The following is an 18,712-nucleotide window of genomic DNA, read 5'->3' on the forward strand; positions in this document are numbered from 1 at the left end:
CATTATAAAATACAATAAAGACTTCAACATCAACCTTAGGTCAGGAGACAAACATACTTTATTTAAAGTATAATGAGCACAATGGAATTGCAAAAAACATAAAAGATATCTGATACGAAAAATGCAATATATAAAACAAAGTTAATCGACATTGTTTACAGTGGGCAAAAATCAGACTGCAGTGCTCTTCAATGGTCCCAAGTTTTGCTTTAGGCTCATTGTTTTTTTATGGTGTAATCTGACAAAAAGTAATTTAACCTTTTGAAAAAAAAATCTATAGTTTATAAGCCCCGTTTCAACAGCTTATTATTTTGAGATTCAACAATACAGCGTTTCTGCCTTATCATATTAATAACTACAGTAGCCCAAATGTGAACAAACCTTCATTTTATAGTTTAATTGAACAAACCTGAAGGACTCACTCAACCTGTGCTAATTTGTATAGCATATATGTTGAGTGAGAAGGTATGTTGATGAATTGTCAAAAACCTGCAGAAGATGCAAAACATTTAAATGGTTGAATCCTAAAACCTGTTGAAATGTTATGTATATAAACTGTTTGTAGAGTGGACTAGTATAACCTGAATGCATTCGTGAAATTGCACAACCAAAGCAAAATGTTGTGTCCTTTATTTTCCTGCAAACTTGTGGAGGGGCCTTGTGTTAGATCTATCTTTAAAATCATAATATTTTATTGTGTACTTAAAGCATATGTTCTTAAACAAAGATGTTAACTCACACACAGTAAACCTGAGCCCATGTAATCTGCTGTGTGCCTTATACAGGATGTAAACTTTAAGGTGATAGGGTAATAGGTTGGGATTTAATAAATGTTTGCCCTGGAGCCCAATAGGCAAACCAGGATATGACTACTGTTATAAATATGTTTCTCCCTCTGGCAACTCCAGCCTTATAATATCCCCCAAACTCTACATTTGGTCACACCGGTACCCTTAGCTAGATCATCACAGGCTCTCAACAGGGACCTGCATCAGCATCATTTGGATCCTTGTCCCAAACTTCGCATCACATAATTGCCTCATGCTTCGCAACAACATATGCTAGCATAACATGACTCCCTGAACCCTATTTAAAAACAAAAATTAATCCAAACCATCATCCCAGTATTTACATCTCGTGTCTCATAGTGATTAAAAGCAGGGTTGCATTATCAAGCAGTCAATCAGGGTTGCAGTTACACTCAGAGAATATGCAAGTTAGAGAACACACATGCAAAACCCAGCTGCTGCCTCTTTCATGGCATCCTCTCCAAGCATACCGGTGAACTAAACTAACCCTCTGTCCTCATCAAATGCCCATAAAAATGGACACACATGCACACACACATATTTGTTTGAACTACTTTTATCTAAACAACAGAAAGAGACTGAAGAGGTTATAGGGTGCTGCTGTTCTCTAACAGGTGGGGTTTTTGAGTGCTTTGTCAGCATTCTATGTTGCTGTTCTTTAAATGACAAACAAAGCTCTCAGCTGATGCTGTGTCATCAGGTCTGATTGTTTCCATCCTCTCATCCCAACACTGCATCTCCTGAGGCTACAGATTGTCTCGCGTAAATGCAATTAAGTCCGTACCAAGGGGCCATCTTCTCATAATCATCCCGCTCACAGCAAAAATTAAGCAACGTTCGGGAGTTTATGGATGATGAGGAATATTTCTGTAAATATTGTCACTGCTCCTGTGGACCCTGGAACAAAAACATGCTATCTCAACCAAAAATAACTTTCTTGTAAGAAACAAACAGAACCAGTTTCAGCTGAGAACACTGAAGTCATGTCCTTATATTTTCTGAGATGTTGGTCATTATTGGATTTACATAAGGTGGAAGGTTTCTGCTACAACTTCAAAGTGTTGAATGACCAATATGAAGACAACAAACCAAACTGTATCGAATAACAACATTGAATGTCAGTCAGTAAACACAAGTACACAATGTCAGAACCAAATTCAATCAATCTAAGTTTATTTAAAACGTATTGCCCAATATAACAAATGTTACATTGGTTGCAGGGGGCTTAACAGTTTAAACTGAATATTGTAAAAACAAGGGTTGAACTTAAACTTGTAAATGTAAATCAGTATGGGTGATTTTATGGTTGAGATTTCCATATTTTACTTTATAAAATGTTATAACCATTGAAACCATTGCCATATTAGTTCACATTCTCTGTCATGAAAATTCAGTGGATCACCAAAGTTATCAGGATTCCTCTTATACGGAGAAATAGGTGTTGCAAAATGTTTGTTAATCTGTGATGTAGAGAACTTTTATAGGATAGTTGAAAAGTTTGCATTGATGATGGCACCAGATAAAAAGACATTTGGATCTATCTTCTGGCGAACATTGATTTCTGTGGTTCTCCATCCAGTGGTCGTAAACACATTTTTATCAAAAACAAAAATGTCAATCTTGTGTTGGCGCCATAATGCATGTATGCATATTGCATACGTTGCCTTTTAACAATAAAATGAGGTACATAAGGTAATGGCATTTAGCCTGTGGCACAACATTAATTGTCAGTATTGGTCCTCAAAAGGAAAAAGTTTAGCCACCTGTGCTACAGGAAAGGTCAAGGAATTACCAAAGTCATAAGGATTTATCCTGTGGGGACCAGGAATTGCCAGATATGCTTGTCGGGCCTTGCAGAGAGGGATCTTCAACATTGTTTTAATGAAGTTTGAGAAATGTTTACAGGTATAATTAGTAAACAGGCAGAAGGCAGAAGTTCATTTTTAAAAAGCAAAATAATTATGAAAATGTTTTCATAGTGGTCTTTTTAGTGTCTAGTTAGATTTTTACACAAAGTGTTGGGATTGAAACAGCCTCACAAACATTAGTTAATGAAAGTTAAATGTCTTAAAATAAAGCAGAAATATCCAGTCAATAATATCCATTCCTCTTGGGTTTATAACAAAGGTCAGGCCATAGTCTTATTTTCCGAGGCTGAACTTTGTGATGATGCATGGGATTACATGGTCAGGTGGTCCTGTTCCTTTGTCCACCTCATTTATAAGAAGTGTAAAATATTAGTTTTCTCATTGTTTATAACTGTTAGGCTACATGATGATGTGAGGATTAAAAAGAGCTAAACACAAGTGTTCTTGAATGAATATGCTTTGACGATGGACTTTAACATTGATAATCTGATATACAATACTTTATACTTATAGAGACCAATATACAATTTGACAGCAAGATGTCAGTCAGCAGGGCCTGCCCAGGTGAATGATCAGCTCTTATACCAGACAGGGGGAAGATCAGCCTCTCTCCTTTCTCCGTGAGGAGGAGGCCTAATGGCCGCCCGTTACAACATGACAGCTCAACTTAATCCTCATTAAATACTGTAACAATGCAGGAAGTGGCTGCTGCAGTCACGATTAGACGGGCGCACTATTTGGCAGGAAGCGGCTCCTTTCAGCTGCGTCCAAGAAGACACCTAGAGCGTCCAAAAACTTTTCACTTCTCACTAATCCTCCTCTTATGTTGAAGATAATTTACAGGCAGCAGCGGGCAAGAGTAAACAACAAAGGAGGAGAAATGTTTACACTTGATGTGGTCATATGTGAATCCATTTATTCTTGTGAATATAAATAGATTATATCTCGGAGGAAATCTCATGAATATGGATGGGCTGTATTGGGCTACATCATGTTCACTCTTGTAAAATACTGTCGGACTATCGTGTTTTGACTTTCACAATAACTTGTTATTATATTAATGAATGAAGACAATCAACATTTCAAATTAATATTCTGATGTGAGTTTACTTTTATATTCGAGAACATTCGAATGCCAAAATAAGGTGTCATAATGGTGAGTATTTTAGGTTGTACGATACAATTAAATACATCTAAATCATATATATTTGGGTATATTCATACATGTTGTTAATTGTTTGAAAAACACAGACTACATATATTTTCAAAACCAGCATGAGTAATATATAACGTTGAAATCACTACATAATTCAATAAAATACAACTTAGACTTTTTTTCTAAAGTGTAAGCAAACCTTTTTGTTTGTTTTTTCTTTAATAGACAGACAAGTGTATCACCCTGCCTGAACTGTAATATTGTACTTTGGCCCAATGGGTTATCTCTTGTGTTCAAACACCACACTGGTTTTCGAGAGGATATTGAGGTATATATTGATACACAACACACAATCTCATTTTTAAAAACCAAACTTGCTGTGTTTTTATTGAATAATTTCTCTCACATGACAGAAACGTTAACTCCCATTTTTAAATCTTATGATCAGTTATGCTCTGAAACAATCCTTTTGGTGACCTTTTTCTTTATTGGTGATCTGATCCTCATGGTTTTGATGGCCTTTGCATTTGACTCACTTGATACAAAGGTCATGTCTTTGACAGTCTACTCAGTTGCTCCTTGGAGGTCATCTCCCTTTTTTCGGGCAACAACGTCAACATTCATCTGAGAGCATTTGCAGAGACACATTTTTGTTGTAATATAATTAATGTACTACAGCAAATTGCATATGAAATGAAATGGTGCCAAAAAAAGTATTATTATTGTAATTGTTATTATTATTATTATTATTATTATTATGGTTATTGTATTTATTTATATTTTTTAAATATGATTAACGATCGTGGCCAATTTATAGACAATCAGTAGGTGATTTCATTTTCTAGTCATGATTTGAACCTGTTATCAACAACTGGCATCTAAAGCATGCAAAGAGGACAGACAATGATTCAAATCTACATGCAATGAAATTTGCACTCTTTGACATAAGTATTTAACTTCTTAGTATTTTGTAGAAGCTTTAGCTCAAATATTGTACAAATCATCAGAGTTGTATACGTATTTTATAAAAACTATAAACCCAATCAGCAAAAGACTACATCTGGTATAATCAAAAGCAACATAAAGGGATGTATACCGCCATCTTATGGAAGACATGAGTAAAACAGCAGATGAGAAAAACAAAAGTATTATAAAATCTTTGCATGAAACATATACAAATGTGAATTTCAACATAAAACATTCAGCTTGCGCAAACAGGAAACAGTTAATCTCATATGAATTGTTTCTTGACACCACTCAAAATGATACATTTAAACATAGGATACATTGAAGTGAGAGTAAAAAGGTAAAAATCTAAAGTTTAGGCAGGAAGTCAACTACATTTCAGTGTCCAAAAAATATCTAAATACTTTAATGCATTGCAGTGTAAAAACATGTGCTACAAAGTCCAATCATATGTTTCACGGCAGGTAATGAGAAAACTGCAAGCCAGGAGGCATAGCCTACATATAAACAATGCTGTATTTATTCCTTAAAAACACCAACATCCAAGTTGTGAAATGTCATCAATATCATTATCCTTTTAGATATGTGTGCGTTGGTGTCCCATATAAGAGAGAATGACCACGTAACGCCTCTATCTTTTTGTTTTTAAATATACTAACGTTACTTACAATTTATGTTTCTTCAGAGTAAAAATTAGGGCTCAGAAATAGTCGTCTTTAGTAGAAACGGAACATACAATTTGTGATCTATGTTCCAACCGAGAACATTTAGGAGTGGGACTTTTTGCGGAATTTACTATTCACCAACCATTTGGCGCAAATGTACGCCCTGTGTTGGTAGTAGCTGTGATCAAAACCCTTACGTAAAAAGCGTAAATAGAGAGCGGAGGTCTGTTCGTTCATTGATAACATTTGAGCAGCCTGTCTGTCACTGGGCGTTGGCAACAGTTAAGTGATGTGGCTTGTGTTTCTATGAATACTTTTTTTCTTTAGTGTGATAAACAAAACGTTAGAAGGGCTTTATGTATTGCTAGCTTTGTGAAATTAAAGAGTCACAGTACAAAACAAGACCACAGACAACACATCGTCTAGCTAACAATAGCTATTACTAGCTTAAACTGAATCAATTGATATTTGATATTCTTATTGTTTGACATAACCTTACTGACATTTCAGAGTGGAGACCAGTTGGTGAAAATGGCTAAGCGGATGATCACACAGGAAACATTCGATGCTGCTGTCAGGGAAAACATGGAGGAGTTTGAGATGGATCCTGATGAGGCTCTGAAGGAGGCTGCGGAGCAGTTTGAGTCTCAAGGTAACCGAGATACAAACTACCATGGCTGATATTTAATGAATGAACAGTTTTGTTGATAGTCGCACTGCAAATTATTATTATCTGAATGAGGCCAAGCCTATCATATATGTAAACTTTGTGTGAGACATATCAACTTTTTGTAACCTTTATTTATTCAGGAAAGGCCATACAGATCAAGCTTTGTTTTATAAAAAGCGCCCGATTACAGTGCATATCAAAAAACACAAAACGTGACAGTATACATTTACAAATTATATAACAAATCTGCTATAGCATGACACAGGGAAAGGAGATAAACAGTTGGGGAAACATTAATTCCAAGAAAATACTTACATTTACACTTCTCCATGTCAGCCAAAAGGGATGTGAATTAATCGAAAGGAATTAGTGTGTCTTTGTGACCCATCCTATTCTAAATGTTCTAAAATAGCCGTAGCTGCACCACACATTTTACCACCCCTCCTCAAAATAGTTTAAAGTATTCATACACCCCTGTTTTCTGTGTCGATTCAGGTGTGAACCTCAATTGCATAATAAAAGCTGTACCACCTGTATCATCTGATGGCAAACAAGAGCCAACACATGAAGTCTTACAGGTAATCCTACTTTGAGATTTCTGACTGCAAATGTTTCCAAATCTCACATCTGTTTTCTACTTTCAGGTTTTGAATTCCCTCCGCATTGTAAAAGATTCTGCCAGTGTACAGGATGTGAAGGCAGATTTAAACCGCTTTACCGAGCTCTGCTCACTTGAACTTGCCCAGAGGTACCTGGCTGCCCAAAAAGATGCCTACCCCGTCATCCTCTCTTACTGCAAAAAGAGTGTGGAGGAGCAGGAAGCTGTGTTGAGTGCTCTGTCCGCCATGGCTGCACTGACAGATGGACAGCCAGACTTGTTGGATGCAGAGGGCCAGCAATTCCTCTTGAATGTCCTTAAGAAATACAAGGCAGAGTCCTCTGTGACATGTGCAGCCTTACTCACCGTCCGTCAATGCTGTTTGAAACATGAACAGAACAGGCAGGATTTGGTTAAAGCTGGCATCCTGCCTCTGCTCACCGGTGCCATCAGACAACACGGTGAAAGTGCTCAGATCGTCAAGGAGGCCACTGCAGCTCTCAAGGTCATGACCTTTGACGATGATGTCCGAGTTCCCTTTGGGCAAGCTCATGAACACGCAAAGATGATTGTTCTCGAGAACAGTGGACTAAAGGTCTTAATTGGGGCTGCGAAAGGTAAGGCTAGCTGATGGATAGTTGTTCGGGTGTTTAGCATGTTATCTTCAACCCCTTTAGTTTAAAAAAAAAAACTGATTCTGATTGTATCCTGTGTTTCTCCCTCACAGCTCACCTTGATAATACTTCTGTTCTGAGTGAGCTGTGTGCAACGTTGTCCCATTTGGCTGTAAGGAATGAGTTCTGTCAAGACATCTGTGACCTGGGGGGATTGAAACTCATCATGACACTGCTGGCAGAGAGCTATGAGAAAGCGGTAACCTACTTAAAACATGGCGATGTCTTACAAACTGAGTCAGAAATATATGTTCGCTCTGTATGTTATGCTCACTGAACTGGTTTTCTCCTTGCAGGAGTTGGTTCGGCAGGTCTTTAGTGCAATTCGTGCCATAGCAGGAAATGACGATGTCAAAGATGCAGTTGTTAATGCTGGTGGAGTCCAGTTCATTGTCATTGCCATGAACAGACACATGAACAACTCTGCTGTGAGTAAAATGCCATACCTCTAGCATTTAGCACAGATTGTTTTAAAAACATTATAATTAGTGTTTTTTTGCTGGATAAAAATGAAATTGCATAATAATTTACTTTTGGAAAATGTCCTAAGATGATATTCATGTTCTACTGTAGGTGTGTGAGCAGGGCTGTGCATGTCTCTCTGTGCTAGCTTTGCGTAAACCTGAAAACTGTAAAGTCATCATGGAAAATGGAGGTGCCTTGGCTGCTGTGCAGGCTATGAGGACACATACTAATTCGATCAATGTCCAGGTAATATTACAAGGTCATTAATTATTGTGAATATTTGTACCTAATAGAAATCAGGACCTGTTACAGTTTGTCTACAATCTTTCCCTGTTTTGTTTTTTAAAATCAGAAACAGGCGTGTATGCTGATGAGAAACTTGGTTGCACGTTTGAGTAACTTAAGCCAACCAATCCTGGATCTGGGTGCAGAGGCCCTGATAACCCAGGCGCTCCAGACGCATCAGGATGTGGGTGACGTGGGTAAAGCAGCCCTCAGAGATCTAGGATGCCACGTGGAGCTCCGGGAGCTCTGGACCGGCAAACATGGCAGCCTCACCCAGTGAAAGTTAAGAAGAGCATTAGTGTACACCCTTACAGTACGCCTAAAGTCGCTTTTCAGGCAACAAAAGGTTTTATGATGGTATAGCCAAACGTTTAAGCTGATGCACCTACCCAGTTTGACAAATATGTTAAAAAGAGTTGACTTGTAAGCAGGCCACCTGTCCGACACAACGCCTTTGAGGGGTTAATTATGTTTTCCAGTGTTTTTATAGAGAAGTACTACAAGTTCATGTGGTCCAGGTAATCATGTTTTGTTTTTTCACAAATCTTCTGATGCCTATTTTTAAAAATCTGTACCACATTTGTGTTGATATTATATAGATGTTCATTTTTTCACTTTTTGTGCCGTGGGTTAATCTCAATAAATGTATTGCTTGCAATGCAAATAGTTTACCTCCGCTGATTTGTGCAATCTCCTTGCAGCAACATTTACATTTATTGAATGAACTATACTTTTACTAGATCTAAACTTTTTATGTTTTAAGTTTGTATTTCCTTCATTACAATGTCAATTAAAATTTCTCATAGTAAGACCTACCACTGGCAACTGTACTTAACAGTTTGTGTAGATTTCTCAGTTTCACTGTTATATAGACTCACTATTGTTAATTTTTGTGACTTTTATTTAAGATACCATACATTGAGGTATACATAGGAGTTGTTACAACTGATTACTGTTACTCTGCCTGTTACTGAGCATCAATAAAGTACTTCACGGACAAGAAAAGAACTCTGGCTATAGTAAGCAAGCTCGTTGCCAAGTGTGTCTCCTGCTCACGCCCCTCTAACCGACCTATCCAAACATGCCCCTCCTCGTTCAAACTACATTTCCCAGAATGCCACCGCTCTCTTCGTTTTCCTGCCTCAATGTAGCTAACGTTAACCTCCTCGGGTCGTTGACAGCAGTAGTAAGGGCATAAATAAGACAGCATGGACGATGCCACTCACCTAAAGTCACTGCAGAGCTGATGGTTATGAGAAACCTGTCGTAACACCAGGAGACATTTTTAGAAAGACACTTAATATTTCCACAGCGGTGTCGACGAGATAACATTAACGTTGTTTCAGTGAGCTAACAGCTAGCTCACGTTACTTAACCTGCTAACTTGGAAAAAGCATCTGAAAAACCTACTAGAAACTCGAAACAACGGACGAAGTGAAGGATATACATGTATCAGACTTATTTGTGATGGTGTCTAATGTTTAAGGTAAGAAATGTAACCTAAGTTGTAATCTACTGACAGTTAGCTGACTGCACAGGGTGTATGTTATGTTAGTGGACAAGTGTAGACCTGTGAGTGTACCACACAGAAAGGGAAGCACGGAGATTATTCTATGAATGAATATCTAATTATTTACCAATAGTAATTGTAGTACCCTGATTTTTGTTATGCAGTTTTTGCAATATATATTAAAATATGTATTAAAACATTTCATGCCAATGAAATGGCAAATTAGAATCAGAATGTGGTTTATTGCCAGGTACATTTACACATAAGGAATTTGCTTTGGTGTATTGTGGTGCGAACATACGGATATAAGTTGTAAGATACGTTTTACAGCAAACTTTAACAAAAACAAAAACAACTTAAAATGAATATATTACAAGCTGCAGTATATTATATGGGATAGAAAGCTGTAACAATACTATTGCTTATCGTAGCAAAAATGTCTAAATATCAGGAGGTAGACACTACCACAAGACTTAATTCAGTCCCATACAGCTACACCACTAACATTTGTTTTAGAATTGAACTTGTCTAGAGCTGAAACAATGAAACGATCCATCACCTGTTAATCTTTTATTCTGACAAAACTCAAATTTGAAGATGTTACTTACGTTGTCTCTCTAGACTCAGGAAAATTATGAGGATTCGTTGTTACATTTTTCTGGTATTATGACCATGTGTACTTAGCTGAGAAACCAGTTTGCTAAATTTCTTAGAGGAATAGTTCACACACAGGGATCTTTGTGTTTTGTGAACACTATCAATCCACTGCTCTTATTCTCAACTTCTGTGTATAGAACATCAGTGAAGCCTGAGGCACACTGAATGGGTAACCAGTTAGCAGCAGCAGTCAGGAACAAGTAACTGTAAAATGATATCCATGGGGAGGAATGAGGGAAGGCCCCTGAGCAAGGACAGTGTGTGAGGTGAAAGGGGTCTCAGGTCAGCGCTCATTTGAGGATCTGGCTTGAAGCCCTGCTGTCCTGAAGCCAATATCAGTTGCCCATGACTACACAACCTTTCAGCTGACACTGTTTGCTCTCTTGTCTCATGGCTTTCTCTCTTCGTCTTGTTTTGCTTGATTATCCTGGCTGTTGCCAAACTCCTTCAACCCTGAAATGGAGTTTTAAGAAAACTCGACAGTAATAGCCTATCTCTTGTTTTAAAGTGTTATCAATCAAGACTCATTTCAGGATTCAAAGGTTTTAATGTCACATGCACATAAGTTACAGTGTAGAAATGGCAATGAAAATCTTAAGTCCCATAAAAGACATAAAGCAATAAGATAAAAATAGAGCTAGCAGAAGTCTATATCCACGTAAATAGAATATGATATGTACAAGAACAGAATCTAAAATTAAATATTGAACAATAAGATGAAATTAAATACTGTTTATTACAGTCTTATATTTATTGAACTATTTAAATTAGATGGCTGCGCCATAACATTAAACAAAAGTAATTTGTAGTGCCATTTGGAGAAGTGACTCATTTAATAACATATAACAAAATATTCTCTGGGAACAGAAAAGTGCATATTATTTAAACTTTGTTAAAGCAAATCTACACCATCAGAAATCAGTCACTAGTTTTGCTTAACAAACATTGCCTAGCTCTACGTTATTCACATGCCAACTTTAAATATATTCTCACTCAGGTTTACATATTTGACAGCTTTTGAATTCTGTCTGTGATTTAGAGTGAAGTTGGTTTGAGCTGTGTGCAGTGGGGGTGAAGGTTGCATGAATAGGTTTGTCCAGTAAAAGGATAAGCTCATTGTAGAACCGCCTTTGTTTGTTAATGCAGTGAGATCACACAACTCATGTTAGTCTCCAGTGACTACCAATACAAGAAAGTCCTGATTGGGCAGAGATTGGGTAATACTGTGCTCTGGTATGTCAGCGATGAAGAGGATCAAATATTGGTTCTTGTTTTCTCACACAAACACCTTTCACAGACAATTCTTCAGGAGATATATTTGTGTGTAACTTACTGAAGGGTACTTTGCTCATTGACTTTCTAAAGCTGTCAAAGGTGTGGCAATTGGGTAAAAGGTAACTGGATTATTGTTCAGGGAAAACACTAGGTTGATTTAATGGTGTCTTGTTAATAGATAACACCCTCTCTTAGTCATTACATGCTGACATGACTTATTCTGCAGAGGAGTGCAAAGAAAGGGCTAGAATAAGTGTCTGTGTGTACAGGAACACTGGGTAAGACTTGAATACATTTGTACTCATTGCCACATCATAAAGCTAGCTATGCTCCTGTATGTAAAATATTGCTTTGTAGACTGTGTTGTCATGACAGACTTGTCACTTGATCCTGACACGGACGCTCGGCCACCAAAATATCTCGTCAATTGTTTTATATTTAGGCTAACCTAAAACTGGCCTCTGTTTCTCCACCCCCCCACTCTCTCTCTCTCTCTCCTCTGCAGCTGTGAGATTCTGGTGTTGCTATCCCTGTCTGCAGGAGTTGAATTCATGAGCACGTTTAGTGACAGCAGTGCGTAGTCCTTCGGGGATGGGGAGTGGAGTCCAGGAGCAACGGGCATCACTCACACAGGGAGACGTGCTGCCGCTGGCTTCCCCTAGTCCGTCAGAAAAGAGCAATGAGGTGAAATTCTACTGACATGATCTTCCTTAAAACACTAAAACGAAACATCCACCCCAAAACAAAGGTTGCTTACTGTTTGATTCTGAATTTACTTTATTTATGTTCCCAATAACTTTTATAAAGATTTAAGTTGACTGTAAAAGTGAGGTGGGCACGTATTTACTACTGAATGTTTAAAAATAGATGGCTCATAGGTGTGAGACTAGCTTTCTGCTTTCAGGAGTTATATATTAGAAGAATGGGATAGATTTTGGACATGGTCAAAGATAAGTATATTTTTATAGATGCACTGAGCCTGTATTGAATATTGCCTTTTCTTTAGAGATATTGGGAATCAGGATAAAGGAGTGAGTTTACATTACGTCTGTTGTGAATGAAAGACATGAACTGAGCTGCTGGCCTCTCCTGTTTCTTTAGTTCATTTAAGGACATCTGCTCCCATTTGTGAGTGGGTCAGTCAGATGTCACTTATTATCCTTACATAACTCCGGTTTAATGATCAACAGCATCTCAAACACAACTTTGTTCACATAAGGAGGTAGTTTGTTCAGGCTTCACTCTGTTAGTGTTGGGTGACCCTAAATGAGATTCCTCCATCACTGTGCAGGACCTGCAGCAGACGCGCTCTGTCCTCAACTCGCTCTTCTCTGGAGCCTTAGCGGGCGCTTTGGCCAAGACAGCTGTCGCCCCACTGGACAGAACCAAAATCATCTTCCAAGGCAAGTTTAGAAACCTTTTATAAAAAAAAAGAAACAACCCACAAAGATCTATCTCAGACTGATTTTGTGTTCAACTGGGTTGCTCTTGCATTCAGATCAATGTGAATAATAGAACGTGTGTGATGGCTCACAGAATGTTATTTTAATTGCACAAATGTTTTGTTTTTTAGTGTCTTCAGATAGATTCTCTGCTAAGGTAAGTTTGATCAGATTTCCTGGTTATACACTTGTCTGATTCTCATTCATAACGACAGATCAATTCACACCCCGTGCATCATTTTGCTACAACATGCGTTTTTCATGGTACGCTCATTTAGTATCTTACTAGTTTTCATCTGGCCTTGAAATAATTTATCACAGCAATAAGTATTACAGAAAAATTATTTACTAAAATAAATTGTCACCAATCAATAATGAAAATGTGTGTGTTAATGTGTGCATTATGTTTCAGGAGGCCTACCGGTTGATCTACCGCACCTACCTGAAGCATGGCTTCTTCAGTCTGTGGAGGGGGAACTCCGCCACCATGGTGCGAGTCATCCCATACGCTGCCATCCAGTTCTGTGCACACGAGCAGTACAAGAGGATGCTGGGAGGCTACTACGGCTTTCAGGGGAAGTAAGTGTCAGTGTATATGGATAGATGACTGGACTGTTTGTTTTTGAATAAGCACTGTAAAGGTTTTCTTTATGTCAGGTCGGAGTAATACAAACTCTGAAAGGTTTATATTCATGTGTTCCAGAGTTCTGCCTCCGATCCCAAGGTTACTGGCCGGGTCGATGGCTGGTTCCACGGCAGCCATGCTGACTTACCCTCTGGACATGGTGCGAGCCAGGATGGCTGTAACGCCGAAAGAAATGTAAATGTAACATCTTTAAACTTCCTTAACATTACAGCAAAACAACCAGGGACTGCGTGGGAGTGCGTTGCTACAATGTTTCGGATTAGATATGAAACATTTGAAAGAGTTTTAGAGCAATCGACACCTAGCAATTCATTCAGTGAGAAAAGTGTTATATCAAAACCTGAAGGCGGTACATTTTTTTATATCAGCTTTGTGAGGGATGTTGCTTTTTATGCAGACACTTATTCAACACTCAATATGAGCTGATATTCAGCACAAGAGATTGGTGGTCTTAAAATCTGACAGTCTAATCTTGCAATAAAAATAAAAGTCCTTCAAACTGTTTTTAGTGGATACCGGTCTCCACTTCACAGGCATGTAATGAATGTAGGGTCTTTTCCTGAATAAAAACGGGTTTGAAATAGATGTCAGAATCTGATTATGAGCAGGAGCTTTTTACTGCAAAAATCGACAAGTTCATTCTCATATTCCTTCTGATGTTGTTGCCTCCGCTGTTTAGGTACAGTAACATCCTGCACGTGTTTGTTCGGATATCCCGAGAAGAGGGCCTGAAGACTTTGTACCGAGGCTTTGCTCCCACCATGCTGGGAGTTATTCCCTATGCTGGACTTAGCTTCTTTACCTATGAGACACTGAAGAAAGTACATGCAGGTAATGCACTGCCAAGTCTGAATGTAAAAGTGTAGTTATCTCAACCCAAATCTTTTACACTAATGTTAATGTTGCATATATTAAATGACCCTTCTTCACACCCTCCTCTGCCATGTAGAGCGCACTGGGCGCCCACATCCCTACTCGTATGAGCGCCTGGCGTTTGGAGCCTGTGCAGGACTTATTGGCCAGTCGGCCTCTTACCCTCTGGATGTGGTACGGAGGCGCATGCAGACTGCGGGCGTCACTGGCCACACGTACGGCACCATCCTGGGCACCATGAAGGACATTGTAGTCGAAGAAGGGGTCATCCGCGGACTCTACAAAGGTCTCAGTATGAACTGGGTCAAAGGGCCCCTCTCGGTGGGGATTAGCTTTACTACCTTTGACATTACTCAGATTCTCCTGAAGAAGCTGCATGAGATGGGCTATACGGGTCGATAATAGCGATACAGAGTGGGAAATTGGGGATAGGTGGACGACGTGTTCCCAGTTGAACCCTCTGAAGAGAAGGGAAGTTTAGGGTGACCATCGTGTACACACACTGGCTCAGAATGCGTTATATTAATGTATTCTCTCACGTTATCGGTGTGCAGCAGGGGATATAAGCGTGTGGTCTGTGGGACGATACACACTGTTGTGATTTACAGCTAAGTGCAATATGCGCAATGATTTCCTGTATGTTTGTGTGTACACATAAACCATAACGCTCCTGCCCTGGTGGACCTGTCAATCTTAAAGTTAAGAGGTACACACACACACACACACACACACACACACACACACACACACACACACACGCACACACACTGGAGTCTCCCACCTGCCTTGTGTGTCTGCTAAAAACAGACACCTTTCAATGCATTTATTTTTTAACTTTTCACGCTGCATTTGATAAGAGTAAAATAAGCCCCCTTAAGATTAGTTTGTTGTGCGTGTGTTTGTTTTAAGGAATTATACCAAAGGAAAGTATATAAGATAGTTATAGTACATTATATGAGGTTAGTGGCGTATTTTTAAGCACAAAAGTTTTCAGAGTAAAGAACAAAAATCATGCCTAGCACCGAGCACAGGAAATGGCATTGTTGCTGCCATCACATTGGTCAGTTTTAGTTTGGGTTGAATTTATTGAAATCACTACGAGTCCAGTATCTACAAGAGGAGCGCCCTAAAGATTGACATAAGACTAACCAGTGCCAACAGATATGAAGTATAAAGAGTGCCCTTATGATTTTGTTTGTTTGCACTGTGATCTATAATGGGGTTTTTAAAATATTGTGATGTAAATGTTTGTTGTTTGAAGTACTAATACAGATGTTTTGACAGATTTATGTACCAGTTTGGCAAATAAGCTGAAGTAAACATCCTACAGTTTCATTTAACGCACGTCAAGCAGTTTAATACAACATATACAGCTCAGTGGGAACACACTAATGTAACCCCAGACTACAGCCCTGCAATGAACGCTGCCTTCATGAGGATAACAATGTGCTGTTGTTGACGCTATATGCGAAGTGTTGCTTTAAGTTCAGTAAGCTTCTAGCCGTGTTGTTTTGGATAACGATCCATTGAGGTGTTTCTCATATACACACAGTCACATATAGATATACACGTGTTGTCTTTTCTGTGCTGTAGGGTTGACCGCTGCAGGGGTTTTTGTTTAAACATGGCACAAGTTGTAGAGGTGTAGCAGTGTTCACTAATGAACTAGCTGACTTGAATTATGCACAACCGCCCGGTGAAGAGATCATTTTAGTTTCTTGTATGGGGAATGATTTGGTACATGTTAGTGTTTTCTGTATTGTCCTTTACCTCAGCGGAAAAGTGAAATGGTCATTCATTTCCCCATATGAACTGGTGAAGAAAGTGGGACTAGCTGCGTAGTTTTCCGAATGAATGTTAGACAGTGTGAATCGTATGGACGGAAGATCATGGACGGAGTGGTTGAAGAGTGGCAATAGTTTCTATCCTTAGACCGCATACCGAGAGCTGAGACAGCAGCTGAGTGCAGGAAAGAGTCGTCGTAGTCCGAATGAACAGGAAGCTTCTCTGGGAAACTGGTGTGAGGATATCCAACTACTTTGAATGACTAAGATACTCAAATAACAATATTTTAATATTGTTTTACCTCTAGAACTTCACTAATTACGTTTCAATAGCCAATGTTTTGTGTTTTATTTAAAATATTGATTGATTATCAATAGGAATGTATTATTGTTAACTAATCAGCTGATTCTAGGTTTTAGGACTTGTTATCATTTACATAGTTTTTAGGGAAATGCTAAACATGACCTCTCCTCGGTTGTCTCTTAAAGGAATACAAATACTTTAACAAACTATTAAAGTTAAACAAAAACCTCCTGGTCACCTGATCGCGGTGATACATTTGTTTTAGTGGTACTGGTTTTAATATCAGATAGTGATCTTGCTTTCTTAATGGGATATAAGTGTTGCGGGCATTTTGATCAATGACAACTTGAAACGTATTCTGACTGAAGTGCTGAACAATGCTGCAAAGTAGAGACTGAAGCTGAATGAAGGGTAGTTACTCATAAGTGCCTAGCAAGGGATAGTAATGTTTTACTATGACTGCGCTACTTCTACTAACCTTTTTGAAGGTTGCTTCCATTTTCTGTCCTTTGCTTCAGTCTTCAGTAATAAATATTTTAGAAGCAGCAGATGATTTGAAGTTTGGGGCTCGACCTCTGTTACTGAATGTATTACTTCAGGTCAGTTTTTGTACGTGATTTTGTAAAACATTTAAACTGCCTTGCCGTGTTTTGCTGTTTTACGTGAGATGCATGATCCTGGCTCCCTAACAGATCAATCCATTCCAAACAGTGTTGACCTAATTCATATGGAGCTAAATCTGGGCCAAAAGATTTCATTATTCTGAAAAATAAAATGTATTTGATAGTTCAGGTTTTGATCCTGAACTTTGAAAAATACAATGATGTATTCAAACAAAGAATACATACAATTCCACTTATGATTCCAAGCCCCTCTCAGGTTAGCCCCACCCCCCACACATCAGTGCCAAAAGTCTGAAAGCAAAAAAAACATGAGAAAGAAAATCTGTTATAATTTCTGCATCTGAAAAAAGAATTGAATTCTCAAAATATAAATAAATGTGAAAATAAATACCAAAAATAACATGACTACTTTTTGTTTGAATACATCATTGTATTTCTCTTACACATTTTATTTTTTGAATGAAACTTTTGTCCCAGATTTAGCTCCATAAATGTATAGGTTATTCGTAACCTGATATGAATTGAAAGATTGTTCTAATGTTATCATCTCCCTGTTGATCAAAGCAGGTAGGTGATGAAAAACATTGCAATAGGAAAGGTTCACGAGAAGCTTGGTAAAACCCCAGACAATCACGAAAAGCCAAAAAATTCATTTTCAAACAAAAGGTAATTCCGTTTTTGTTGCAGACCTGACAGTGGCCTAATGAGAATTTTGAAACACTACTACATCAAGAGCTGATCAAATGTGACTCTTTGTTTCAACCCATTTGTAATACTAGACGTGCAGACATACGATTGTACTGTTTTTGCATGTTGCAAAAAGATCACCTTTTTTTCCGTGCAGCAATAATACGACGGCTGTTTTGTAAATCCTAGTGGTTTGTGCCAACTGAATGTAAAAGTAGCTACTAATACCCGTCCCTATTGAGTCTCTAGTGATGATGGTGTATCTGTAGGAACATTTTGAAATATCCAATTCTGAAATAAAACTGGATGTTAACAACAGATGCTTGTTTATTATCTCAATGTTTTTACCCATTCTCTGAATGTCCTCTGCTTGTATATTTGGAGTTACATTTGGCATTACATGAAAGCTAGAATTCAACACCAAAACTACCTTCATAATGTTGTGTGGTCTTCAAGGACTCTTAACATCCAAAATAACAGATCCATTGTGTCATTATTTAAATCTTAAAAGGAATAAACAGATTATTTAATTTTTAAAGAAGCTTTATATTTTAATTAAGTTAAAAAAAAAAACTAGAAGGTAAAGAAAATACTAAAAATAAATAAAATAAATATTAAAATAACACTGATTAAATATTTATTTTATCTACACATTTCCTAATAATAATGATTTAATGTAATGGCTTTGTAAAAGTGTTGGCTAAAGTAACAAAAAAATTAATTGAAAATAATTAGAAACATTAAGAACATAAATA

At 38.0% G+C, this 18,712-nt stretch overlaps 2 protein-coding genes across 2 annotated transcripts; both read left to right on the forward strand.

The window, feature by feature from the left end:
* Window positions 1-5,619: 5,619 nt before the first annotated feature.
* On the forward strand, window positions 5,620-8,820 carry armc6 (armadillo repeat containing 6). Its single transcript, XM_063885563.1, has 8 exons — window positions 5,620-5,745; window positions 5,975-6,116; window positions 6,630-6,712; window positions 6,779-7,349; window positions 7,460-7,605; window positions 7,703-7,834; window positions 7,980-8,117; window positions 8,224-8,820. The coding sequence occupies exons 2-8, from the start codon at window positions 5,996-5,998 to the stop codon at window positions 8,434-8,436; spliced, it is 1,404 nt and encodes a 467-aa protein (XP_063741633.1). The 5' UTR covers window positions 5,620-5,745; window positions 5,975-5,995; the 3' UTR covers window positions 8,437-8,820.
* Window positions 8,821-9,157: 337 nt separating this feature from the next.
* Window positions 9,158-18,275, forward strand: slc25a42 (solute carrier family 25 member 42). Its single transcript, XM_063885565.1, has 8 exons — window positions 9,158-9,642; window positions 12,104-12,282; window positions 12,890-13,001; window positions 13,172-13,197; window positions 13,453-13,619; window positions 13,744-13,860; window positions 14,366-14,517; window positions 14,636-18,275. Exons 2-8 carry the CDS (start codon window positions 12,190-12,192, stop codon window positions 14,959-14,961), a joined length of 993 nt encoding a protein of 330 aa, XP_063741635.1. The 5' UTR covers window positions 9,158-9,642; window positions 12,104-12,189; the 3' UTR covers window positions 14,962-18,275.
* Window positions 18,276-18,712: the final 437 nt, after the last annotated feature.

This window comes from Eleginops maclovinus, chromosome 6, assembly GCF_036324505.1.
Source record: "Eleginops maclovinus isolate JMC-PN-2008 ecotype Puerto Natales chromosome 6, JC_Emac_rtc_rv5, whole genome shotgun sequence".
Taxonomy (NCBI): domain Eukaryota; kingdom Metazoa; phylum Chordata; class Actinopteri; order Perciformes; family Eleginopidae; genus Eleginops; species Eleginops maclovinus.